Here is a 27,518-nt window from a genome sequence, read left to right as displayed (position 1 = left end):
GTGAGGGCCTTGAACTGGGCAGCCAGGTGTGCTGGTGGGAGGGCAGATGCAATGGTGGTGTTTCAGACACTTTTAGAAAGGCACATGGATAATGCAGGGAATGGAGAGATATGGATCGCATGTACGCAGAGGATATCAGTTTAACCCTGATCATAAGATCATAAGATCATAAGTGATAGGAGCAGAATTAGGCCATTCGGCCCATCAAGTCTACCCCGCCATTCAATCAAGGCTGATCTGTCTCTTCCTCCCCAACCCCATTCTCCTACCTTCTCCCCATAACCTCTTGACACCCATAATAATCAAGAATCTATCTTCAGTATCTCTGCCTTAAATATATCCACTGACTTTGTCTCCACAGCTTTCAGGGGGCAAAGAATTCCACAGATTCACCACCCTCTGACTAAAGAAAATTCCTCCTCATCTCCTTCCTAAAAGAGCGTCCTTTTATTCTGAGGCTGTGACCTCTAGTCCTAGACTCTCCCACTAGTGGAAACCTGACAATATGTATGGTGCAGACACACAGTGGGCCGATGGGCCTGATCCGTGCTGTACTCTTCCATGTTCAATGGTGATTCTTTTCTTTCTTCCCCAGTGCCAGACGCAGCCTTGCTTCCCAGGGGTCCGTTGCATTAATAGGTCCCCTGGTTTCCAATGCGACCCTTGTCCGGGTGGCTTCAGTGGCCCCAGAGTCCAGGGGACAGGGGAGACGTTTGCTCGGACGCCACAAGCAGGTAAGGACCTTGCTTCAGGGGCTGGGCATTGATGGGCCTCGGTGGTGGCAGCCCCACCTCCGTGCAGGCCGCACTGAGGGGGCCATGTGCGGACTGGCTGATGTGTGGGTGCGGGGGAGGCGTGGCTGGCAAGTGTGAGCGCTTGATTGTGAGTTGGTGTGTGATGCTGTTCGCCTGCGATGGTGCCTCACTCATTCTCTTTTATTGTGCAGGTTTGCAAGGGATATCAACGAGTGTGACGATGGGCGTAATGGCGGCTGTGATCCGAGCTCCATCTGCACCAACAACCTGGTGAGAGGGACACGGAACCTGACAAGGACCAAAGGGGAGGGGGGGAAGGGGGTATGGAGGAAGTGGGGGGGGGGGGGGGGTTAGGGGGGAAGAGGTGGGTGGGGTGGGAGGTGGTGGGGAAGGGGTGAGTGGGGGGAGGGGGGGAAGGAGGGGAGGTGGGGGGAAGGAGGGGGAGGTGGGGGTGAAGGGGTGGGTGGGGGGGAAGGAGGGGGAGGTGGGGGGAAGGGGTGGGTGGGGTGGGAGGTGGTGGGGAAGGGGGTGAGTGGGGGAGGGGGGGGAAGGAGGGGAGGTGGGGGGGAAGGAGGGGAGGTGGGGGAAGGAGGGGGAGGTGGGGGGGAAGGGGTGGGTGGGGGGGAAGGGGGGAGGTGGGGGGAAGGAGGGGGAGGTGGTGGGGAAGGGGTGGGTGGGGGGAAGGGGGGAGGTGGGGGGAAGGGGTGGGTGGGGTGGGGAGGTGGTGGGGAAGGGGTGAGTCGGGGAGGGGGGGGAGGTGGGGAGTTGGGGGGGAAGGGGGTGGGTGGGGGGGGGAAGGGGGGGCAGACACTGGGGAGGGTGTGGATGACCAGCACAATGAGTGCTGTGCTTTAAACATGAGTATGTCAAGACGGGAGATAGACACAAAATGCAGGTGTAACCTGGAGTAAGTCAGGCACCATCTCATGGGAAAAGTAATTGGTGACGTTTCAGGTCGGAACCCTTCCTTCCCCAGTCTGCACAGGTGAGCCAAAACGTCACCTATTCTTTTCCTCCAGAGATGCTGCCTGACCCGCTGAGTTACTCCAGCATTTTGTGTCTATATTTTTTTAATCTAACCAGCATCTGCAGTTCCTTCCTACACATTTTATGTGAAGACGTGTGTGAGGGATGCCAACCTTAGTCGGAGAGCAGAAACTGGCTTAGGTTTAGATTTATTATTGTCACATGTACCAAGGTACTGTGCAAAGCTTTGTCTGCCTGTCATCCAAACAGATCAAATGTACCATTCATAGATACAATGAGTTCGAAGTCAAGTACAAGAGGTGGAGCAAAGGAAGGAATTTACAGAGTGCAGAATATAGTTCTCAGCATTGTAGCGCATCAGTTCCAGAGGCAAAGGTCAAAGTCCTCAATGGGGTAGAGGTGAATCGGACTGTACTCCAGGTTTAGACTTTACTTACTTTGGAGATACAGCATGGAAGGAGGCCCTTCAGCCCACTGAGTTCATGCCAACCAACCCTGCACACTGGCACTATCCAACACGCACTAAGGACAATTTGCAATTTTACCGAAGCAGAATTTTACAGATTTTACATTAACCTGCAAACCTGTACTCCCTTGGAGTGTGGGAGGGGAAACTGGAGCTCCTGGAGAAAACCCACGTAGGTCACATGGATGCTGACTACGGCTGCTGTCTGTACCGAGTTTGTACCTTCTCCCAGTGACCAAGTGAGTTTTCCTCCGGTTTCCTCCCACATTCCAAAGACAATAGGCTTTGATAAACATTGTAAATTGTCCCTAGCGTGTCGGATAGTGCTAGTGTACGGGGATCGCTGGTCGGTGCGGACTCGATGGGCCTGTTTCTGCACTGCGTCTCTAATCTAAACTAAACTTGTAACACGAAGATAGACTCAAAAAAGCTGGTATCACAAAATTCTGGAGTAAGTACTCAGCAGGTCAGGCAGCATCTAGGAGAGAGGGAATGGGTGACGTTTCGGGTCGAGACCCTTATTCAGTCTGAAGAAGGGTCTCGACCCGAAACGTCACCCATTCCTTCTCTCCTAGATGCTGCCTGACCCGCTGAGTTACTCCAGCATTTTGTGATACCTTCGATTTGTACCAGCATCTGCAGTTATTTTCCTACTCAAAAAGCTGGAGTAACTCAGCGGGACAGGCAGCATCTCTGGAGAGAAGGAATGGGTGACGTTTCGGGTCGAGACCCTTCTTCCTAAACTTGTAACCCCACAGGACCTCTCGTTGCTTTACCTTAATCTTTACCAAATTTCTATGTTCTGCACGTTAACGGCAAACTGCCTTCCCTTTTCCCACAGGGATCTTTCCGCTGTGGGCCCTGTAAGGCCGGGTACACCAGAGACCGGATCAGAGGATGCCAACCGGAGAGGAGATGTTCAAACGGAGCCCCAAACCCCTGCCATCAGGCCGCACAGTGCATCATGGCACAGAATGGCCACATCAGCTGTGTGGTAAGGACCGATAATGTAATGTGACCTGTCAATGACTGGACTGCCAGAGCAAGGGTCAAGAGAAAGGTGGAGGTGGAAACAGGCCCTTCGGCCCAACTTGCCCACGCCGACCAACTTGCCCCATCTTCACTTGTCCTACCTACCTGCGTTTGGCCCATTTACCTCTAAACCTATCCTATCCGTGTACTTGTATATGTAAAATGCTTCTTAAACATTGTGATAGTACCTGCCACATCTATCTCCTCTGGCAGCTTGTTCCATGAACCTATCTCCCTTTGTGTAAACACAGGTTCCTATTAAAGTCCCCCCTTCACCTTAAATCTATTTCCTCTAATATTCTATTTCCTCTACTCTGGGTAAAATATTCATTTACCCCACCCCAATAAGGTGCATTTACCCCATCTATTTGTCATGATCTTGTGCACCTCTATAATATCACCTCTCACCCCCCCCCCCCCCCCCCCCCCCCGCGCTCCAAGGAATAAAGTCCTAGCTCAACTTCTCCCTATAGCTCAGGCCCTCCAGTCCTGGCAACATCCTCCTCAATCTTTTCTGCACCCTTTCCAGCTTTCGGGACTGTCATATGTTGAAAGACTGGAGCGACTAGGCTTGTATACACTGGAATTTAGAAGGATGAGAGGGGATCTTATCGAAACATATAAGATTATTAAGGGGTTGGACACGTTAGAGGCAGGAAACATGTTCCCAATGTTGGGGGAGTCCAGAACCAGGGGCCACTGTTTGAGAATAAGGGGTGGGCCATTTAGAACGGAGATGAGGAAAAACGTTTTCAGTCAGAGAGTTGTGAATCTGTGGAATTCTCTGCCTCAGAAGGCAGTGGAGTCCAATTCTCTGAATGCATTCAAGAGAGAGCTAGATAGAGCTCTTAAGGATAGCGGAGTCAGGGGGTATGGGGAGAAGGCAGGAACGTGGTACTGATTGAGAATGATCAGCCATGATCACATTGAATGGTGGTGCTGGCTCGAAGGGCCGAATGGCCTATTCCTGCACCCATTGTCTATTGTCTATTTCCCATAGCAGGGTGACCGAAACTGGACACAATATTCTAAATGTGGTCTCATACAACTGCAACATGACCTCCCAACTTCTATACTCAATATTCTGACTGATGAAGGCCAATTCTGACTGATGAAAGCCTTCTTGACCACCCTTGTGCCAATATCCTTCTTGACCTACTTGTGACACCACTTGATTTTTACTGTTCCTTCTGCATCCTGCGATAAAGTTGAGATATCAATTGCTGTCATCGTCACTGTTCTCATTGCCGCAGTGTGAAATCGGCTGGGCTGGGAATGGCTACGTCTGTGGACCGGACACGGACATCGATGGGTTTCCTGACACCACGCTGGACTGCCAGGGTACAAACTGCAACAAGGTACGACACAATATGCCAAGCGAGAGATGGTGAGATCTGGAGGGGAAAGCAGGAATGGTAAGTAGAAGGAAGAAATGCATGCGCAGGTGAACATTCGTTGATGGATGTGCTGTGTTCTTCTACTAGGATAACTGTGTGACTGTCCCAAACTCTGGGCAGGAAGATGCAGACAGGGACGGGATTGGAGATGCCTGTGACAATGACGCTGATGGAGACGGCATTCTTAATGAAGAGGTTGGTGCTTGATTTAAATGGACCATCAATGGTTAAACAGAAATATTGGCCATTGGGGATCACTGGTCGGCGCGGACTCGGTGGGCTTAAGCAACTGCTTCCAAGCTGTATCTCTAAACTAAACCGAACCGTGAGAGTTTGACTCAATGCAACGGTACTGTTGCATTGAGTCAAACTCTCACGGTTCGGTTTAGTTTAGAGATACAGCTTGGAAGCAGTTGCTTAAGCCCACCGAGTCCGCGCCGACCAGTGATCCCCGCACATTAACACTATCCTACACACACGAGGGACAATTTACAATGATACCAACCCAATCAACCTACGTACCTGTACGTCTTTGGAGTGTGGGAGGAAACCAGAGATCCCGGTGCAAACCCTCGCAGGTCACAGGGAGAACGTACAAACTCCGTACAGACAAGCACCCGTGGTCAGGATCGAACCCGGATCTCCGGTGCTGTGTCATTATTGGGTTTGAGTCAATAAAGCAGACAACGGCACAGTGGCGCAACAGACAGATTTTTTTTTGTTGATTTAGAGATACAGCGCGGAAACAGGCCCTTCGGCCCACCGAGTCCGTGCCGACCAGTGATCCCCGCTCATTAACACTATCGTACACACACTAGGGACAATTTTCACATTTACCCAGTCAATTAACCTACATACCTGTACGTCTTTGGAGTGTGGGAGGAAACCGAAGATCTCGGAGAAAACCCACGCAGGTCACGGGGAGAACGTACAAACTCCGTACAGACGGCGCCTGTAGTCAGGATCGAACCTGAGTCTCTGGCGCTGCATTCGCCGCTGCCTCACAGCGCCAGAGACCCGGGTTCCACCCTGACCTCGGGTGTCGTCTGTGTAAAGTTTGCACGTTCTTCCCGTGACCGCATGGGTTTCTTCCGGGTGCTCCGGTTTCCTCCCACATCCTAAAAGACGTGTGGGTTTGTAGGTTGACTGGCCCTCTGTAAATTGCCCTGAGTGTGTAGGGAGTGGGTGAGAAAGTGTGATCGATGGTCGGCGTGGACTCGGTGGGCCGAAGGGCCTGTTTCCATGCTGTAATTTTCACTCAATTCATAAACCCCTCTCAGGGCAGTACTGCGTGAGCCCCGTCTGTCCGACGTGATGTTCGACTACAAGCCTTGCCTGCTCGCTCAGGTGGAAGTGGAAATCCTGGAGCACTATTTCTCCTCAGTATCTGGCATCATATTTATTTATTGGATTTACATTTATAACAAAATAAACCGAGTTGACCCGTTGGGCCCAAATCTCTCCTGCATTGGTGCAGCACCCTCTCCTCCCCATTCATTCCCTCCCTCCCTCCCTCCCTCCCTCTCTCTCTCTCTCTCTCTCCCTCCCCCTTCCCCCTTCCCTCCACCCCCCCTCCCTCCCCCTTTCCTCTACCCCTCCCCCCCACACCATCCCCCTTATCCTCCTCCCACCCCTCCCTCCCTCCCTCCCTAGGATAGATTTAAACTTTAAAATGTGAATAACTTAAAAAATATAACACCAATTTCAATAAAACTACCATTTTTACCATTAAAGTGAACACGGTGAGTAAGGTGGACCTAAAATTGTCGCGCTGTCGTGTACCGTTTTGGCTGAAGTTCAATCACAAACAAGATAACAAACGAGTGTGTTAGTATATAGATTATCCAGTCATTATCAGGTTGCTGTGTCTGGGAGCTTTGTACATTCATTGCCACGTTTCCTACATTGAAACCGTTAGCACATTTCAGAGGTGATTCACTGGCTGCCGACACCTTTGGATGTGTTGAGTGGAGCTGGAGATATATCCTTTATTCCACGTATCGCAGTGCAGCACAGCAACAGGCCGTCTGCACCACAATGTCCATGCCCACCAGGATGCTCATCAGGAAGGCTGGCTCCGTCCTGGGGGCGGAGTTGGACTCATGGGAGGTGGGTCTTGGAGGGGAGGATGCTCCTCGAACTGCGGAGCACCTCGGACAACACAGCTCACCCCCTCCATGACACTCTGGCCAACCTGAGGAGCACCTTCAGCAACAGACTGGCTCCACCAAGATGCAGCACAGAACGCCACAGGAGATCCTTCTTCCCTGTGGCATCAAACTGTACAACTCCTCCCCCTTCTGTTGTGGGGTAGACTGCGACTGACCCCCCCCCCCCGCCCCCCAATCTTTGCACGTGCCCAATCCTTTCTATTTGGTTTTTTAAAAAGTTTTATGACTGTTGGCAGATTAATTTCCCTCCTGGGATAAATAAAGCTCTATCATAATGCATGCTGATCCTTACTGGCCGGACATGGTCCTTATCCATCCATTCCCTGCATGTTCATGGAGCTATCTAAATGCCTCTTGAACAAAGACCACTGTCTGTGTGTGTGTGTGTGTAAAAAAAATAAAAAAATCTTGACTTGTAAATCTCCTTTAAACTTTCCCCCTCTCTCTCACCTTAAACATGTGCACAGTAATATTTAACATTCCCACTCTGGGGGGTAACGAGGTTCTGACCGTTGGCTTTATCTGTGCCTTTCATAACTTTACATGCTTCTATCATGTTGTCCCCACAGCCTCCGACACGCCAGAGACAACAATCCAAGCCGGTCCAACCTCTCCTTGTAGCTAACATTCCCCAAATCCAGGCGACCTCATGGTGAACGAGTGGGTTAACCTACTCGGCACTGGGCCTGCGCTCGCTGGAGTTGAGAAGAATGAGGGGGGACCTCATTGAAACATACAGAATAGTGAAAGGCTTGGATAGAGTGGATGTGGAGAGGATGTTTCCACCAGTGGGAGAGTCCAGGACTAGAGGTCTTAGCCTCAGAATTAAAGGTCGTTCTTTTAGCAAGGAGATGAAGAGAAACTTCTTTAGTCAGAGGGTGGTGAATCTGTGGAATTATTTGCCACAGAAGGCTGTGGAGGCCGAAAGTGGATATTTGTAAGGCAGAGATAGGTAGATTCTTGATTAGTGCAGGTGTCCAAGGTTACGGGGGGAAGGCAGGAGAATGGGGTTAGGAGGGACAGATTGAATGGCAGAGTAGACTTGATGGGCCGAATGGCCTAATTCTACACCTATTCCTTATGAATCCCTTCTGCACCCTTCTCCAAAGCCTCCAAGTTCTTTAGGTATTGTAGTAACCAAAACAGCACACAATATTCCAAATGTGGCCTACTCAATGCCTTATACAGCTGCAACGTGACGTATTAACCTGTATACTCAAAACCCTGACTTGTAACGGCATGCCTTCTTGACCATCCAATGTACCCGTGTTTCCATTTTGAGGGAGCAAAGGCCGACCCCCGCAAGATTCTCTGTATATTGGCAGGTCAGGCACCATCCCTGTCAATCCTGGTGTTCTTTTAAGAAATCTATGTTGGTCACAGTAATTAAAGGGAGCATTTTGGAGATCTTTACACCTGAAATCAGGAGGTCTTTCATATCAAGGGTCAACTTTCATATCATATCATATCATATATATACAGCCGGAAACAGGCCTTTTCGGCCCACCAAGTCCGTGCCGCCCAGTGATCCCCGCACATTAACACTATCCTACACCCACTAGGGACAATTTTTACATTTACCCAGCCAATTAACCTACATACCTGTACGTCTTTGGAGTGTGGGAGGAAACCGAAGATCTCGGAGAAAACCCACGCAGGTCACGGGGAGAACGTACAAACTCCTTACAGTGCAGCACCCGTAGTCAGGATCGAACCTGAGTCTCCGGCGCTGCATTCGCTGTAAAGCAGCAACTCTACCGCTGCGCTACCGTGCCTTCTGGGTGTCGGCATCTGGGTGTCATGGTGCACCAGTCATTGAAAGCAAGCACGCAGGTGCAGCAGGCAGTGAAGAAAGCGAATAGTATGTTGGCATTCATAGCAAGAGGATTTGAGTTTAGGAGCAGGGAGGTTCTGCTGCAGTTGTACAGGGCCTTGGTGAGGCCGCACCTGGAGTATTGTGTGCAGGTTTGGTCTCCTAACCTGAGGAAAGACGTTCTTGCCTTAGAGGGAGTACAGAGAAGGTTCACCAGATTGATCCCTGGGATGGCGGGACTTTCATATGAGGAAAGACTGGATAGACTGGGCTTGTACTCGCTGGAATTTAGAAGACTGAGGGGGGATCTTATAGAAACATATAAAATTCTTAAGGGGTTGGAGAGGCTAGATGCGGGAAGATTGTTCCCGATGTTGGGGGAGTCCAGAACCAGGGGTCACAGCTTAAGGATAAGGGGGAAGTCTTTTAGGACCGAGATGAGAAAACATTTCTTCACACAGAGAGTGGTGAGCCTGTGGAATTCTCTGCCACAGAAGGTAGTTGAGGCCAGTTCATTGGCTATATTTAAGAGGGAGTTAGATGTGGCCCTTGTGGCTAAAGGGATCAGGGGGTATGGAGAGAAGGCAGGTACGGGATACTGAGCTGGATGATCAGCCATGATCATATTGAATGGCGGTGCAGGCTCGAAGGGCAGAATGGCCTACTCCTGCACCTATTTTCTATGTTTCTATGTTTCTATCACTGGCAAGCCCATTGCTTACAACCTGCTCCTCATTGATCTTGGGACGTGATGGGGAGCCACTGTCGCCTGGCGGTGATGGTACGACAAGGTGGGCTGCTTTAGAGTTTCGATCCACCAAACCTGAAGGATGGAAAATATATTTCCAAATCCGGATGGCACACAACTTGAAAATGGTGTTCCCATGCCCTGGTCCATTGTGGTGGTAGAAATGAAAGGGATCAATGTCCATTGTGGTGGTAGAGATAGCGATGCCCAATGTGGTGGTGGTGGTGGAGGTGGTGGAGATAGATGGTCCATTGTGTTTTGAGATACAGCGCGGAAACAGGCCCTTCGGCCCACCGAGCCCGCGCCGACCAACGATCCCCGCACATTAACACTATCCTACACCCACTAGGGTAGTCACAAAATGCTGGCGTAACTCAGCGGGTCAGATAGCATCTGAGGAGAGAAGGAGTGGGTGACGTTTTGGGTCGAGACCCTTCTTCAAGATTTGAACCAGCATCTGCAGTATACACCCACGAGGGACAGTTTTTTACATTTACCAAGCCGATTAACCCACAAACCAGCAAGTCTTTGGAGCGTGGGAAGAAACCGAAGATCTCGGAGAAAACCCCACGCAGGTCACGGGGAGAATGTACAAACTCAGCGCCCATAGTCGGGATCGAACCCGGGTCTCCGGCGCTGCGTTCGCTGTAAGGCAACAACTCTACCGCTGCGCCACCGTGACCGCCCATTGTGGTGGTAGAGATAGAGGGCCTTGGGCTTGAGCTGGAGTAAAACCGCTGCTATAACTGCTAATGATCTCACTTTCGCAGGACAATTGTATTCTGATACGAAATGTCAACCAGAGAAACACCGACCAGGACAACTTTGGGGATTTGTGCGACAACTGCAGGCTGATCTTTAATAACAACCAGAAGGACATCGATGGCGACGGAAAGGGGGATGTCTGTGATCAGGACATGGATGGAGATGGTACGAGCCCGGAAGTGCAGTGAGAACCTCGTGTACATAACTATCTGATGCGCTCTGAGGCACGGGTAAAATGGAGTTGAAGAGCAGCTCCAGTCGAACAGTTTTAGTTTAATTTTTGTTTAGTTTTTGTTTAGCTGAGCTTAGATGGACACGAAAGAAGAAGAAGTTTATTGTCACGTGTACCGAGGTACAGTGAAAAGCTTTTTTGTTGCGTGCTAAGCAGTTTATGGAAATACTATACATGATTACAATCGAGCTGCCCACAGTGTACAGAAGCAGGGTAAAGGGAATAATGTTTCGTGCAAGGTAAAGTCAGAATTAAAGTCGGGCCGAGGGTCTCCAATGGGGTAGATGGTAGGTTAGGACCACTCTCCAGTGGGTGATGGGATGGTTCAGTTGCTGTATCTCTTGTACTTCCGTACCTCTTGCCTGATGGGTGAGGAGAGAAGAGGATGTGGCCTTCGGCAGAACTACAAGACTGTGTGCTTCCAGTGACACCAGCCACCATTGCTGGTCCAGGCCATATGGATGGGGCAGCTGGGTGGGGAGGGGCAGAAGGGTTGAGGTGTGAACTGGCCAAAGATTGGGATTGGGAAGCATGCAGATGGCAGTAACTGGGCAGCAGACTAGGCCAGGAGTTGCCTGGAGTTGTTGTGGAAGCTGGGGTTGGGGGCTGATAGAGGGCCATAGAGTGTGATATAGAACAGTATAACGTGAAAGCAGGTCCTATTGTCCATGCCAAACAAGTTGGCATTCTGGGCTGGTCCCATTTGCCCGCGTCCCTCTAAACCTCTGCTGCAGATACAGTATACCTGTCCAAATGCGTTTGAAATTGCATATGCCTCTACATCACAGGGTGAAAGTGATTCATTCTTCCTTTTTTTTTTTTTTTTTTTTTTGAAAAGCATATGTACAAATCGAAATTTTAAAAAAAACACATTTGTTACAAAGTTCTTACATAGCTTCAATTTTTAAATTTTTGAAGAGAGAAAGTAAAAATAAAAATATAAAACTATAAACTTGGGGAGAGAGAGTAAGAGGGTTTAAAAAAAAAAAAAAAGATCTAACAATAAAAATTAACGGGAGTAGATCCGGGAGACAAAAACCACAGCTGTACATCCAACCCCCAACTCAAGTTTCAACTTTTTATTCTTCCTAATGCGCGTTGCTTTAGACTTCTATCGTTTCCTTGATTTTCCAGGAATCCGGAATAGTTTGGATAACTGTGAGCGAGTTCCAAACCAGGATCAGAGGGACCGGGACAGGGATGGGGTGGGAGATGCCTGTGACAGCTGCCCAAACATTGCCAACCCAGACCAGGTAAACCTCCGGCGGCTCGCTCTCCTCGCTCAGTGGGCCCTGCGCTTGTCTGACACTAGTCTCTGCGAGGGACTATTTCTGTGACATTTCTCTCTCTCTGCCTCTCTTGGGATCTGAACGTCAGTTATGGGTTTTAATGATCTGCGATAGTGAAGGTGATTGGTCTTGACTTGATGTTGTCTTTAACATTTTTCAAGTTGGATGCTGACCAGGACCTGGTGGGTGATTCCTGTGACACCAACACAGACAGGTGAGGAGGAGAGGCACACTTACACCTCTCCTTAAGAGGGTAACTTCAACCTCCTCAATGCATTGGGTGTGTCGGCTGGTGGGTGAACTAGGAGCAGGGGAGAGCTGCAACATTCACTACTAGTGTATGTCTGTGTGTGTGTGTGGGGGGGGGGGGTGGGGGGGTTGTGGGTGTGTGTGTGGGGGTGGGTGTGTGGGTGTGTGTGGGTTGTGGGTGTGTGTGTGTGGGTGTGTGGGGGTTGTGGGTGTGTGTGTGGAGGTTGTGGGTGTATGTGTGTGTGTGTGGGGGTGTGTGTATGTGTGTGTGTGTGCGGGGGTGTGTGTGTGTGTGTGTGTTTGTGTGTGTGTGTGGAGGTTGTGGCTGTGTGTGTGTGTGTGTGTGTGTGTGTGTATGTGTGGGTGTGTGTGTGTGTGGGTGTGTGTGTGGGTTGTGTGTGTGTGGGGGGGGTTGTGTGTGTGTGTGTGCATGTTGTGCATGGAGGTTGTGGGTGTGTGTGTGTGTGTATATGTGTGTGTGTGTGTGGAGGTTGTGGGTGTGTGTGTGTGGGTTGTGTGTGCGTGTGCGTGTGTGTGTGTGTGTGTGTAGGTTGTGTGTGCGTGTGCGTGTGTAGGTTGTGGGTGTGTGTGGGTGTGTGTGTGTGTGTGTATGTGTGGGTGTAGGTGCATGGGTACCACGGGACAGAGCCATGTGCAGCAAATGTGCATCTTTCTCTCTCTCTCTCTCTCTGTCCCATCAGTGATGGAGATGGGCACCAGGACACCAGGGACAACTGCCCGCTGGTCATCAACAGCGCCCAGCTGGACACGGACGGGGACGGGCTGGGCAACGAGTGCGATGATGATGATGACAACGACGGAATTCCTGACAAACTCCCCCCGGGGCCTGACAACTGCCGGCTCATCGCCAACCCAACCCAGCAGGACCATGATGGTGAGTGGGCGCTGCCGGAGATACTCGAGCACAGCCCGGCCACGGGGGGGGGGGGGGGGGAGGGGGAGGGGAGGGGGGGGGCTTGGAGAAACAAAACGGTGCAGATTCTGGAAATCTAATACAATTATTGGAAACACTCAGTAGACGGAGAGAGAAACACAGTAAACATCGCAAGCTGCTTTTAGATCGAGAGTTTATTATATGAATGATTCAAGATTCAAGATTCAAGATAGCTTTATTTGTCATCCAATGGGAGAAACAAATGAGCAGTGTGGCTTTTGAATCCGTCTGAAGAATGGAATGGAATGGAATACTTTATTGCCACACGTGACTAGGCACAGTGAGATTCTTTGCTTGCATGATCGGAAACGACATCTGTCCGTGTTGTCCAGTGATGCTGGCTGACCTGCTGAGTTACTCCAGCACTTTGTGACCTTGTGTGTAAACCAGGATCTGCAGTTCCTTGTTTCATCAGTTATTTTCTGTGATTAGTTTGGGTTTGATACAGTGCTGACGATGATGCATTGAGTGGAATTAAGTTTGGAATTGTTCTTAAATAAACCCTCTGCAGATGCAGTACATGTGGCACACTGGTGGAGTTGCTGCCTCACAGCGCCAGAGACCTGGGCCCGGTCCTGACTTTTAAATCCAAAGAGAAACATACAAACATACAAAGTGAAATGTGATCAAATGAAAGCCGCCTGTATCGGCGGTTTACAAAACACAACAAGTATCAAATTAAAATCCCGCCAACTTTGTCAAGAATACATTCGACCCCCCGCGGCGACCGGCGTTCACGGAAGGCCTCCAGAGTCCCCGGGGACACCGCGTGTTCCCTCTCCAGGGACACGCGGGCACGGACATAGGCCCGGAACAGGGGCGGGCAGCCGACCCCTGTGAGGCCGATGACTACCCGATGCCTGGACCCGCGGATGGCCATCTTGGCCAGGCCTAGGAGCAGACCGACAGGGAGACCCCCTCCTCCCTCCCGACCCTCCCCCCTCTGTACCGGGTGCCCAAAAATCAGCAGCGTAGGGCTAAAATGTAGCCAGAACTTGCGGAGCAGCCCCTTCATATACTCAAACAGGGGCTGCAACCTCACGCACTCTAAATACAAATGGTACACGGTCTCCTCCTCGCCGCAGAATTGACAGGCGGCAGACGAGACCGTGAACCGGCTCAAGTACCTATTACAGGCCACGGCTTTATGCAACACCCTCCACCCCGGGTCCCTGATGTAAAGGGGGAGGACCCCCTTATAGAGAGACCTCCACTGGGGACCTCGATCCTGACTTTGGGTGCTGTCTGTACGGAGTTTGTACGTTCTCCCCGTGACCGTGTGGGGTTTTTCTCCGGGTGCCCCGGTTTCCTCCCACGCATCAAAGAAGTGCAGGTTTGTAGGTTAATTGGCTTTAGTAAAATTGTAAGTTGTCCCTGGTGTGTTGGACAGTGCCTGTGTGATCACTGGTCGGCGCGGACTTGGTGGGCAGAAGGGCCTGTTTCCGCGCTGTATATTCTAAAGTCTAAAGGTCAGCAGGTCTCCTGAACTGTCAGGAGTAATTATGAAAGGTCTTGAAGCACTGAGTTAATGTGAAGTTAATGGAAGAAACCTTCTGTGTGAACTGTCTGACAGGTAATGGGATCGGAGACATCTGTGAAGGTGATTTTGACGATGACAAGGTGATTGACGTCATTGATGTGTGTCCGGAGAACTCCCAGATTACACTCACTGATTTCCGAGCCTTCCAGACAATAGTGTTGGACCCTGAGGGGGAAGCACAAATCGACCCAAACTGGATCGTCTTAAACCAGGTGCGTAATCTATCCATGCCAAGCCGCATGGAGTCTTCAGGCACGGAGGTGGGACTGTGGCTCCAGTTCCATCCCATAACTCAACGAAGTGAACGTTGGCCTTCATAACAAGAGGAGTTGAGCATAGGAGCAAAGAGGTCCTTCTGCAGTTGTACAGGGCCCTAGTAAGACCGCACCTGGAGTACTGTGTGCCGTTTTGATCTCCAAACTTGAGGAAGGACATTCTTGTTATTGAGGGAGTGCAGTGTAGGTTCACTAGGTTAATTCACGGAATGGCGGGACTGTCGTATGTTGAAAGGCTGGAGCGACTGGGCTTGTATACTCTGGAATTTAGAAGGATGAGAGGGGATCTTATTGAAACATATAAGATTATTAAGGGATTGGGCACGCTAGAGGCAGGAAACATGTTCCCGATGTTGGGAAGTTGATGTCCCGAACCAGGGGCCACAGTTTAAGAATAAGAGGTAGGCCATTTAGAACGGAGATGAGGAAAAACTTTTTCACTCAAAGAGTTGTGAAGCTGTGGAACTCTCTGCCTCAGAAGGCAGTGGAGGCCAATTCTCTGGATGGTTTCAAGAGAGAGTTAGATAGAGCTCTTAACGATAGCAGAGTCAAAGGATATGGGGAGAAGGCAGGAATGGGGTACTGACTGTGAATGATCAGCCATGATCACGATGAATGGCGGTGCTGGCTCGAAGAGCCGAATTGCCTCCTCCTGCACCTATTGTGTCCTAGTGCATCAGTCACTGAAAGGAAGCATGCAGGTACAGCAGGCAGTGAAGAAAGTAAATGGAATGTTGGCCTTCATAACAAGAGGAGTATAGGAGCAAAGAGGTCCTTCTACAGTTGTATCGGGCCCTGGTGAGACCGCACCTGGAGTACTGTGTGCAGTTTTGGTCTCCAAATTTGAGGAAGGATATTCTTGCTATTGAGGGCGTGCAGCGTAGGTTCACTAGGTTAATTCCCAGAATGGCGGGACTGTCGTATGTTGAAAGGCTAGAGCAATTAGGCTTGTATACACTGGAATTTAGAAGGATGAGGGGGGATCTTATTGAAACATATAAGATAATTAGGGGATTGGACACATTAGAGGCAGGAAACATGTTCCCAATGTTGGGGGAGTCCAGCACAAGAGGCCACAGTTTAAGAATAAGGGGTAGGCCATTTAGAACGGAGATGAGGAAGAACTTTTTCAGTCAGAGAGTGGTGAAGGTGTGGAATTCTCTGCCTCAGAAGGCAGTGGAAGCCAGTTTGTTGGATGCTTTCAAGAGAGAACTGGATAGAGCTCTTAAGGATAGCGGAGTGAGGGGGTATGGGGAGAAGGCAGGAACGGGGTACTGATTGAGAGTGATCAGCCATGATCGCATTGAATGGCGGTGCTGGCTCGAAGGGCTGAATGGCCTACTCCTGCACCTATTGTCTATTGTCTATTGTCTATTGTCTATTGTCTATTGTCTATTGTAGGTTCATTGGCCCCAGAGGTTTATAAAGTTGCCAGAAATAGCAGTCGGTCTGAGGATCGAGAGCACCTTAGAATGTACTGTAGAAAAGGCCGACCAATAACATGACTTAAAACAAAGGCAAGATAGAATGAGAGAGTTGAGTAGCTGGAAACATAAAAACAGTGGAAGAGCATTTGCAGTTTTGCAAAAGGGAATAGACGAGTGAATGACCGGGGATCAATTGGGCAATCAAGAGTCTACTTCTGCCCACTGAGTCCACACCAATCAGTAATCACCCGTACACTCGTTCTATGTGCTACACACTACTTTTTACAAGAGGCCAAATAACCTACAAACCTGCACGTCTTCGGAAGACTGGGTGAAAACCCACACTCTCACAAGGAGAATGTGCAAACTCCACACAGACAGCACTTGGAGCCAGGATCGAACCCGAGTCTCAGACGGCGTGGAGCAGCAACTCTACCGCTGTGCCACCGTGCCGCCCAGTAGCTGTATGGAACAGCTGTACAACCCACCTCACCCACTCCCCCACCTTCTCCCCTCCGTACCTTTCAAATACTCCGCAGCTTCCTTTCAGTGAATGCTCTGAATGAATCTGCTGTGCATTTCAGACACAGACCCCTCGCTGTGTAAAATCCCTGCCCTCACATCTTGCCTCACCTTGTCCCGCCCCCACCTCTTTTCCAACTTGCTTCCCCCCTCCTACTACAATCAGTCTGAAGAAAGGTCCCGACCCCTAAATGTCACCTGTCCACGTCCTCCAGAGATGCTGCCTGACTCGCTGAGTTACTGGGCCATTTTGTGTTCTGCGCACGATTCCAGCACCCGTGATTCCTTGCAGGTTCCCTCTCATCTCTTCAGCTTTATCTGCCAGTCACCTTCATTCATTGTCCCCTGGTTCCTGACCCCTCTGTCAGCAGGAGAGTTCATGGACCCGTTCACTGATTTTGCACTCATCGTGTCGATATCATGAAATATTTAACTATTTACCAATTACTTGAGGTTTTGAGACTTGTACAGCTGGGGTTGTGATTCCAGCACTGAAGATGTGCATTCACTGAAGATGCTTCATTTTGAAAGTTTAAAAAATATATATCACGTTGGTGCTTAAAGGATGTATCACTCATGGTTAATGTAATGTTACAGGGGATGGAGATTGTGCAGACAATGAACAGTGACCCAGGACTCGCTGTTGGTAAGTGTTTACATATCTGTTGTGCTGCTACAAGTTCACTGTTCTGTTTAGTTTAATACCACGTGTACCGAGGTACAGTGTAAAGCTTTTGTGTTGCGTGCAAACCAGTCACCGGTCCTTTTCTGGACATATGACAATAAAACGCTCTTGACTTGATCTTCTATCTCTCCATATATTGAAAGTGTCGTCACGGGTGATAAGGTAGGGTGACTAAGAAGACATTCAGTTATATTGGCCTTCATCAGTCAAGGTATTGTGCATTGAAGGAATGGGTGACGTTTCGGATCGAGACCCTTCTTCAGACTGAAGAAGGGTTTCGGGTCGAGATCGTTCTTCGGACTGAAGAAGGGTCTCGACCTGAAACGTCACCCATTCCTTCTCTCCGGAGGTGCTGCCTGACCCGCTGAGTTACTCCAGCATTTTGCGTCTATCTTCAGTTTAAACCAGCATCTGCAGTTCCTTCCTACACATATTGTGTATAGAAGTTGGAATGTTATGTTATAGTTGTGGAAGACATTTGTGAAGCCGCATCTGGAATATTGTGGTCAGTTTTGGTCACCCTGTTACAGGAAGGATGTTGTTAAGCTGGGAAGAGTGCAGAGAAGATGTAGGAGAATGATGCTAGGACTCGAGGGAGTAGGCTGGAGGGAGAGGTTGGGCAGGCTCGGACATTATTCCTTGGAGCACAGGAGGATGAATGGTGATCTTATAGAGGTGTATAAAAGGTCATGAGGGGAATCGATAGGTTACATGCACAGAGTCTTTTACCCAGAGTAGGGGTATCAAGAATCAGGGGAGATAGGTTTAAAGTGAGAGGGGGAAAGGTTTAATAGAAACATGAGGGGCAACGTTTTCACAGAAGATGGAGGGTAACATGGAATGAGCTTCCAGAGGAGGAAGGTGAGGGAGGTACTATAAGAACATTTAAAAGGTGTTTGGACAGGTACGGGGATAGGAAAGGTTTGGAGGGATATGGGTCATATGCGGGCAGGTGGGACTAGTGCAGATGGGGCACCTTGGTCGGCATGAACGAGATGGGCAGAAGGGCCCGTTTCCGTGCTGTGTAAGGCAGGAAACATGTTCCCAATGTTGGGGGAGTCCAGAACAAGGGGCCACAGTTTAAGAATAAGGGGTAGGCTAATTAGAACTGAGATGAGGAAAAACTTTTTCAGTCAGAGAGTTGTGAATCTGTGGAATTCTCTGCCTCAGAAGGCAGTGGAGGCCAATTCTCTGAATGCATTCAAGAGAGAGCTGGATAGAGCTCTTAAGGATAGCGGAGTCAGGGGGTATGGGGAGAAGGCAGGAACAGGGTACTGATTGAGAATGATCAGCCATGATCACATTGAATGGCGGTGCTGGCTCGAAGGGCCGAATGGCCTCCTCCTGCACCTATTGTCTATTGTCTATTGTGTGTGACTCTATGAATGCCTGTGGCCTCACGGTGCTGCCGGTTCCTCTCAATAAGCAGCCTGTTCTTCCTCCACAGGGTACACGGCTTTTAATGGCGTGGATTTTGAGGGAACCTTCCATGTGAACACTGAGACAGATGATGATTACGCTGGGTTTATCTTTGGCTATCAGGACAGCTCCAGCTTCTACGTGGTGATGTGGAAACAGACGGAGCAAACCTACTGGCAGGCCAGTCCCTTCCGTGCTGTGGCTGAGCCTGGTATTCAGCTCAAGGTCAGCAACATCCATCCTCCACCACTTTAGTTAGTTAGACACAAAGTGCTGGAGTAGCTCAGCGGGTCAGGCAGCATCTCGGGAGAGAAGGAATGGGTGACGTTTGGCGAATGGGTAACTTCTTCAGTCTGAAGAAGGGTCTCGACCCGAAACGTCACCCATTCCTTCTCTCCTGAGATGCTGCCTGACCCGCTGAGTTACTCCAGCATTTTGTGTCGACCTTCGATTTATACCAGCATCCGCAGTTTTCCCCCCTATACTTTAGTTAGTTGATTAGTTAGTTAGTTAGTTGATTAGTTAGTTAGTTAGTTAATTAGTTAGTTAGTTAGTTGATTAGTTAGTTAGTTAGTTGATTAGTTAGTCGGTCGGTCGGTTAATAGTTAGTTAGTTAATAGTTGGTTGGTTGGTTAGTTTAGTTTATTGTCACGTGTACCGAGGTACAGTGAAAAGTTTTTTTTTGGCTGCGTGCTATCCCATTAGCGGAAAAACTACACATGATCATGATTACAACCAAGCCGTCCACAGTGTACAGATACAGTATAACGGGAATCAGATAAAGTCCAGTAAAGTCCGATTAAAGATGGGATTCTACCGTACATCTAGGGTTGCCAACTGTCCCTTATTACCTGGGACATCCCGTATTTTGGGCTAAATTGGTTTGTCCCACCCTTGTCCCGTATTAGGCCTGGGGGGCGCTGCAGGCCCGGACAGTGTAGGTCTGGACAGTGTAGGCCCGGACAGTGTAGGGCCCGGACAGTGTAGGCCCGGACAGTGTAGGCCCGGACAGTGTAGGCCCGGACAGTGTAGGCCCGGACAGTGTAGGCCCGGACAGTGTAGGCCCGGACAGTGTAGGCCCGGACAGTGTAGGCCCGGACAGTGTAGGCCCGGACAGTGTAGGCCCGGACAGTGTAGGTACGGAGGCCCGGGCGCCGCCTAACGGAGGTTGTGTAGCAACCCGCCTCCTGGCCCAGGCGGCTGCCATTGGTGGAGCGGGAACGCGTGGCCGCTGGCTGGGTGAGGTCACGTGGGGCGCGGGGTGGTGACGTCATCTTGTCCCTTATTTGGGAGTGAGATAGTTGGCAACCCTACATATATCAGAGGGCATCGGTCTTAGTAAAGGATCAGCTATCATTCATTATGATTGCTCCATTCTCTGAAAGCAGTAAAATAGGGTCAGTGATAAAAACCAATAAAACTATTCTTTATTTGCAGAGTACCGACACATAGATATTAATTATCACAGGGTCATTGAGCAGTATCTATCACCTTGATTTCTGTTCCATCAGCCTGAGGAAGAGCAGAGCAGAGGCCAGTGGCGTTCCGGTCTAGTGTTCCTTTACAATGTTTAATTAGATTCATGAACAAGTACATTCAGATCAATTGAGGAGCCTTAGGGATCAGGTTATGCATTCTGTACCTTGGTAACAAACCTGTTGAGCCTACATCACCTCCTCGCTGCCACTTGGCTGGTTTACAATAGTCTGACTCAATCTTTTCTTGCGGACAGTTAATGAGGAGGATTCTATCGCTGCTGGCATGGTTACAGGATAAGGGTTAATCTGTGGACTGTATTTCAGGATTTGGCAAAGGAGGCTTCTCTTCCTGTGCTCAGACTGACAGCCACGTTAGATAGTTTAGTTCAGAGACACAGCATGGACACAGGCCCTTCGGCCCACCGATCCCACGCCGCCCAGTGATTGCGCATACACTGGTTCTATCCGACACACCGGAGACAATTTACAGAAGCCAATGAACCTACAAACCTGCACGTCTTTGGAATGTAGGAGGAAACTGGAGCACCCGGAGAAGCCCCTGAGTTGGGTTAATATTCGATGAGCATTTGAGGGCAAAGAGCTCTCTACTCGCTGGAGTTTAGACCGATGAGGGGGGGGACCTCACTGAAACTTACTGAACAAGTGAAAGGCCTGCATAGAGTGGATGTGGAGAGGATGTTCCCAGTGGTGGGAGAGTCTAGGAGCAGAGGTCACAGCCTCAGAATTAAAGGACGTTAGTTTGGGAAGGAGATGAGGAGGAATTTCTTTCGTCAAAGGGTGGTGAATCTGTGGAAATCATCGCCACAGAAAGCTGTAGAGGCCGCCAATAGATATTCTTCATGCAGAGATAGATATATATCCTTGATTAGTATGAGTGTCAGGGGTTATGGGGAGAAGGCAGGAGAATGGGGTTGAGAGGGAAAGATAGATCAGCCATGATTGAAAATGCAAGAGTAACTCAGCGGGACAGGCAGCATCTCGGGAGAGAAGGAATGTGTGACGATTCTGGTCGAGACCCTTCAGACAGAATGGCGGAGTGGACTTGATGGGCCGAATGGCCTAATTCTTCTCCTATCACTTATGAACATGAACCTTCTACCCTGAATGCATTTATAGAGTCACAGCATGGAAACAGGCTCTTCCCACTGATGGTCAACCCACTGTGTCCAACCTGACCATCAAGTACCCAACTCCAGTAATCCCGCACTGATCCCCTTTTCTCTGGGTGCTCCGGTTTCCCCCCACACTTCAAAGATGTAATGGCTTGTCCGCTTTGGTAAAATTGGAATGTGTGAGTGTATGGGGATCGTTGGTCGGCGTGGACTTGGTGGGCCGAAGGGCCTGTTTCCCTGCTGTATCTCTAAAATCTAAAGGTAAAGAATCCCGAATCGACCTCCTCGGTAAACCCCATCCGTTTCTGTACTGACCGAATGTGTGAAACTCCCGTAAACAGGCAGTGAAGTCGCAGACGGGACCAGGGCAACACCTGCGGAACGCTCTGTGGCACACAGGTGACACTAATGACCAGGTACGGCTCCTGTGGAAGGATCCCAGGAACATCGGCTGGAAAGACAATACGTCGTATCGCTGGTTCCTGCAGCATCGGCCACAGATCGGGTACATCAGGTGGGTCAGATCATTCCAGCCCCCCCACCCCCCCTTCCCTCTCCCCCTCTGCCCCCTCCCCTCCCCCTCTTCCCCTCCCCTCCCCCTTCCCCTCCCCTCCCCCTTCCCCTCCCCTCCCCCTTTCCCTCCCCTCCGCCCCTTTCCCTCCCCTCCGCCCCTTTCCCTCCCCTCCGCCCCCTTTCCCTCCCCTCCGCCCCCTTTCCCTCCCCTCCGCCCCCTTTCCCTCCCCTCCGCCCCCCTTTCCCTCCCCTCCGCCCCCTTTCCCTCCCCTCCGCCCCCTTTCCCTCCCCTCCGCCCCCTTTCTCCCCTCCGCCCCCTTTCTCCCCTCCGCCCCCTTTCTCCCCTCCGCCCCCTTTCTCCCCTCCGCCCCCTTTCTCCCCTCCGCCCCCTTTCTCCCCTCCGCCCCCTTCCTCCCCTCCCCCTTTCCCTCCCCTCCCCTTTCTCTCCCCTCCCCCTTTCTCTCCCCTCCCCCTTTCTCTCCCCTCCCCCTTTCTCCCCTCCCCCTTTCTCCCCTCCCCCTTTCTTCTCCCCTCCCCCTTTCTCCCCTCCCCCTTTCTCCCCTCCCTCTCTCCCTACCCTTCCCCTCTCCCCCTCCCCTCTCCCCCTCCCTCTCTCCCTCTTCCCCCTCCGCTCCACCCCCTCCCCTCTCCCCCTCCCCTATCCTTCCCCTCTCCCCTCCCTCTCTCCCTCCTCCCCACCTCCACTCCACCCCCTCTCCCCCCCTCCGCTCCACTCCCTCTCCCCTCACAGGGTGCGGCTGTACGAGACAAGAGTAGGCGATGACCTGGTTCATCTGCGGTTTCTCTCCCTCCCCTCACAGGGTGCGGCTGTACGAGGGGCCAGAGGTTGTGGCCGATTCCAGGGTGATCATCGACACCACGATGCGCGGAGGGAGGCTCGGAGTCTTCTGCTTCTCCCAGGAGAATATAATTTGGGCAAATCTACGCTACCGTTGCAACGGTGAGGGGAAGTGGGGGGGGGGGGGGGGGGGGGGGGGTGAGGGGGGACCAGAGGGTGTATAGATGCACAGAGTCTCTTGCTCAGAGTAGGGAAATCGAGGACCAGAGGACACAGGCTCGATGTGAAGGGGAAAAGATTTAATGGGAATCCGAGGGGTAACTTTTTCACACAAAGGGCGGTGGGCGTATGGAACAAGCTGCCAGAGGAGGTAGTTGAGGCTGGGACTATCCCATCGTTTAAGAAACATGTAGACAGGTACATGGATAGGACAGATTTGGGGAGATATGGGCCAAGCGCAGACAGGTGGGACTAGTGTAGCTGGGATATGTTGGCCCATGTGGGCAAGTTGGGCCGAAGGGCCTGTTTCCATGCTTTATTACTCGATGACTCTCTAAGAGTGGGAAGTAACTGTTCAGAATTGTATGATCAAGCTTGCTTAAAAGAGTTAAATGGGTTGGATTTGTAGCTCTTGGTCAAAATCTGGTAAAAGGGAGATGCAGCATTGTTATTTCGGGCTGGGGCACAGGAAGCATCATAGAGTGATACAGCGTGGAAGCAGGCCCTTCCACCCAACTTACCCACACTGGCCAACATGTCCCATCTACACTAGTCCCACCTGCTCGTATCCCTTTAAACCTGCTCTATCCATGTGCCTGTCTAACTGTTTCTTAAAAATTGCATAATCCTAGCACAAGATGCAATTTAAGAGGGAACTGGACAGGTCGATGGTTAGGACAGGTTTAGAGAGCCATGGGCCAAATGTGAGCAGGTGGGACGAGTGTAGATGGGGCGTGTTGGTGGGATGGGCAAGAGGGGCCTTGTTTCCACGCCTTTGACTATGTATTTCTATGTTCTCACAAACCCTGCACCCACCACCTTCAACTCACTCCTTCTCCTTCTTCACTTCTTCTTCTCCTCAGACACGATTCCAGAAGATTTCCGCCCAGCGCTACAGTCGCAGATTTGAAAGTGACCTCTGAGCTCCTGAACCTCAATAACCTTTGACCCTTAAACCCCGACAAGTGGCAGTCTCTCAACACGCCTTGAATCAATGCTTCTGCTCCTTCCCTGTGGTCTAGTCAGCATCAGTTGGACCTGGGACAGTCGGAAACACCAGGTCCGGGATGAAGACTGATTGATTGATGATCTGACTCGTGGCTTCTCTCTTCAGTTGATTCCTCTGTGTTGAGGAAATGGTCGCAACACCACAATCTCAAGAGATGTTTGACAGCAGTGTGGTGAAGTGGGGGCAGGGCAGAGCAAAGAGAAACAGATTTTGGCCCGTGTTTCAGAACTCTGCTCAATGGCCTAAGTGTACTTGTAGAAACTAACAGTGCAGGTGGAGGCCATTGTGCCCGACAGACCCTGTGCTGGCTCTTCAAGACAGCAATGATGCTTAATCCACACCACTGCTTTTGGTCCATAACCTACTCATTCCCACATCCGAAAACTCCCTTTTAAAATTATTTCTGAATTCAGCTTCCACATTTTCAGGGAGATTTCAGTTCCTGACAACCAAATGAGAAACATCTCCAGCCTAGACACAAAATGCTGGAGGAACTCAGCGGGTCAGGCAGCATCTCGGGAGAGAAGGAATGGGTGACGTTTCGGGTCGAGACCCTTCTTCAGACTGATGTCAGGGGAGGGGGCGGGACAAAGATAGGATGTAGTAGGAGACAGGAAGACTAGTGGGAGAACTGGGAAGGGGGAGGGGATAGAGAGGGAAAGCAGGGACTACCTGAAGTTAGAGAAGTCAATGTTCATACCGCTGGGGTGTAAACTGCCCAAGTGAAATATGAGGTGCTGTTCCTCCAATTTGCGCTGGGCCTCAGTCTGACAATGGAGGAGTCTGAGGAAGGGCCTTGACCCAAAACGTCACCCATTCCTTCTCTCCCGAGATGCTGCCTGACCCGCTGAGTTACTCCAGCATTTTGTGTCTACCTTCGATTCAAACCAGCATCTGCAGTTTTTTTTCCCTAAACATCTCCAGCCTGACACTTTTTGTTAATGACTTTAAACCTCGGGCTTTCAATCTACTGGCCAGAGGCAATGGGATTCTCAAACCCTATTGTTTTTTAAAAACATTTCCTATATCAGGTACATGGAGAGTGGTTCCAATTTTTGCTCATAGCTGAAGTTCAACATTGCTCTGTTGAAGCCACAAGGAGCTACGTATCCCAGTTAACCTTGTTTTTCAGTTGATCAGGCAGTATCTCTGGTGACGATGGATAGGTGGCCTATCGGGTGGGGACCCTTCTTCAGACTGACTGACGTAGGGGGCAGTGACAAAGCTGGAAAAGAGAGGTGAGAGGGGACGAAGCCTGGGAAGTGATAGGGGGGGGGGGGATACAGGTGAGGAGGTGGTTGGACCAACGTCAGAGTTTAAAAGTCAAAATGTTAAATTAAGGGATAGAGGAAGTGTGAAATGTGAAGCCGGATGAAGGATTATATGTGGGGAGGGCAAAGAGGAAAATGGGCCATCAGGTGGTCCCAATGAAGGTGGGGGAGGGGGGGATTGTTTATCTAAACTTGGAGAATTTAATTTTCATCCCATGGAGTTGCAAGCCACCCAAGTGGAATACGAGGCGCTGCTCCTCCATTTGGCGTGTGGCCTCGCTCTGGCAATGGAGGTGGCCCAGGACAGAAATATCAGAATGGGAATGGGAGCTAAAATAGTTAGCAACCATAAGACTTTATGGGTCACGGTAGCGCAGCGGTAGAGTTGCTGCCTTACAGCAAATGCAGCGCCGGACACCCGGGTTCAATCCTGACTATGGGTGCCGTCTGTACGGAGTTTGTACGTTCTCCCGTGACCTGCGTGGGTTTTCTCTGAGATCTTCGGTTTCCTCCCATACTCCAAAGACGTACAGGTTTGTAGGTTAATTGGCTGGGTAAATGTAAAAATTGTCACTAGTGTGTGTAGGATAGTGTTAATATGCGGGGGCACGCGGTGGGCCGAAGGGCCTGTTTCCCGCGCTGTATCTCTAAACTAAAAACTAAACTAAACCTCCAGTTTGAGGCCTCACTGGCACTGGAGGAGGCCCAGGATAGAAATGGTTGCTAACCATTTGAACACCCATTCCTATACTGACCTGTGTCTTCATTGCTTGAGTGAGGGCCGCACGCAAACTGGACGAACAGCACCTCGTATTCCACTTGGGTTACTTACAAACTAACGATATGAACATTAAATTCTCCAAATTTCAGTAAACAACCCCCCCTCCCCCTTTTTCCTCTCTCTTCCCTGAGCACACATTTCTCCCCTCCCCATTGCCTTTCACCTATGTTCCTTCATCTAGCTTCACTTTTTACACCTCTTCAATTCTTATCTCGCACTTTTTAATCTTTTCTTCTCTGGCCTTTGTCCAACCATTCACCAGTCACCCCCCCCCCCCCCACCTGTATCCACCTAATACTTGCCAGGCTTTGTCCCTCCCCCCCCCCCCCTACAGTAATGAGTTTGAGGAAGTGTCTCAACCCAAAACATCACCCATCCATGTTCTCCAGATTCTGCCTGACCCACTGAGTTACTCCAGTACTTTGTGCCAATGCTGCTCTATTCCTTTCCAGTGCCTTTCTATTCCTCCCATTTTAAAGGGCTGGACATAATTGGCCAAAATTGCAGTATTTTACAAACCTTCTTTACAGTTGTTGGACTCAGTGAGGAACTCGATGAAGACTGCACATTTGGAGAGCATTGGTCGCACTCCAAGAGCAAAATCCATGGAGCATTGGGAAGGCATGCAATAAATCTTGCCCCAGACTGCAGGTAATAAACCTGCCCACTGCACCCTGAAAGATGATCAGAAGGCATGGGTGACGGTCACAGGTCTGGAGGCAACGTTTGGGTTTGATGGTCAGAGTCCTAGGTTCAGATGTTAAGAGTCAGGGGTCATAGCCACTGGTTATATGTGGTGGAGGGTCTTTTGGTCATCATTATGAATTGTTCTTTTGCTCTTTATCAGGCCCAATTGATATATGTCATTACCCGGATAAACGCCAGCAAACAGAAGCTACCACACCGGGTCTGACTTTCACATCTCCCGTAAGCAGTCTGATCACCTGGATTCTCAATGCCAACATCACAAATAAATAGAAATTTGTCTTTCAGAGAAATGTAGAACGTGTTACCACGCGCCACACCAAACATAATAGATGGCTCGCAATGGGCAGTCTTTAACACGTCCATCTTTTCTAAATGATTTTGCATATTTTCGTCAGCTTTGTATGGAATTTATTGACATGAAATGTACTCATTCAATGACGGCCCAAATGTAATTCACAATGTACATCTTTTACATTTTGCCACAGCCGTTTTCTGAATATAACTAAATAAATGCTCCTCCCACTTTTGTGCTCAAACGATTGTTTCTTTCAAAGCTGGTTGGGAAAATGAGATGTGAATAGACAATAGGTGTAGGAGGAGGCCATTCGGCCCTTCGAGCCAGCACTGCCATTCAATGTGATCATGGCTGATCATTCTCAATCAGTACCCCGTTCCTGCCTGTAGAGGATACTTCACAAGTGATAGGAGCAGAATTTGGTCATTCGTCCCATCGAGACTACACCGCCATTCAATCATGGCTGATTTATCTCTCCCTCTCAACCCCATTCTCCTGCCCTCTCCCCATAACCTCTGATACACGTACTAATCAGGAATCTATCAATCTCTGCCTTAAAAAAATATTCATTGGCTTGGCCTCCAC

General features: G+C 50.2%; 1 protein-coding gene across 1 annotated transcript in view; it reads left to right on the top strand.

Moving 5' to 3' along the window:
- Window positions 1-24,344, top strand: part of comp (cartilage oligomeric matrix protein) — a 35,571-nt gene extending 11,227 nt beyond the window's left edge. The window contains exons 5-19 of the mRNA XM_078423889.1: window positions 596-711; window positions 947-1,025; window positions 3,050-3,202; window positions 4,494-4,598; window positions 4,725-4,832; window positions 10,140-10,299; window positions 11,501-11,619; window positions 11,817-11,869; window positions 12,606-12,799; window positions 14,433-14,611; window positions 17,221-17,269; window positions 18,756-18,952; window positions 21,680-21,852; window positions 22,673-22,812; window positions 23,733-24,344. Coding sequence (XP_078280015.1) covers window positions 596-711; window positions 947-1,025; window positions 3,050-3,202; window positions 4,494-4,598; window positions 4,725-4,832; window positions 10,140-10,299; window positions 11,501-11,619; window positions 11,817-11,869; window positions 12,606-12,799; window positions 14,433-14,611; window positions 17,221-17,269; window positions 18,756-18,952; window positions 21,680-21,852; window positions 22,673-22,812; window positions 23,733-23,779 — 1,872 coding nt within the window. The 3' untranslated portion in view covers window positions 23,780-24,344. The remainder of the gene's footprint in view (window positions 1-595; window positions 712-946; window positions 1,026-3,049; window positions 3,203-4,493; window positions 4,599-4,724; window positions 4,833-10,139; window positions 10,300-11,500; window positions 11,620-11,816; window positions 11,870-12,605; window positions 12,800-14,432; window positions 14,612-17,220; window positions 17,270-18,755; window positions 18,953-21,679; window positions 21,853-22,672; window positions 22,813-23,732) is intronic.
- The last annotated feature ends 3,174 nt before the right edge of the window (window positions 24,345-27,518 follow it).

This window comes from Rhinoraja longicauda, chromosome 28, assembly GCF_053455715.1.
Source record: "Rhinoraja longicauda isolate Sanriku21f chromosome 28, sRhiLon1.1, whole genome shotgun sequence".
NCBI classification, from domain to species: domain Eukaryota; kingdom Metazoa; phylum Chordata; class Chondrichthyes; order Rajiformes; family Arhynchobatidae; genus Rhinoraja; species Rhinoraja longicauda.
The sequence above is the reverse complement of the archived record's forward strand: the minus strand, read 5'-3'. Positions and strand labels throughout refer to the sequence as shown.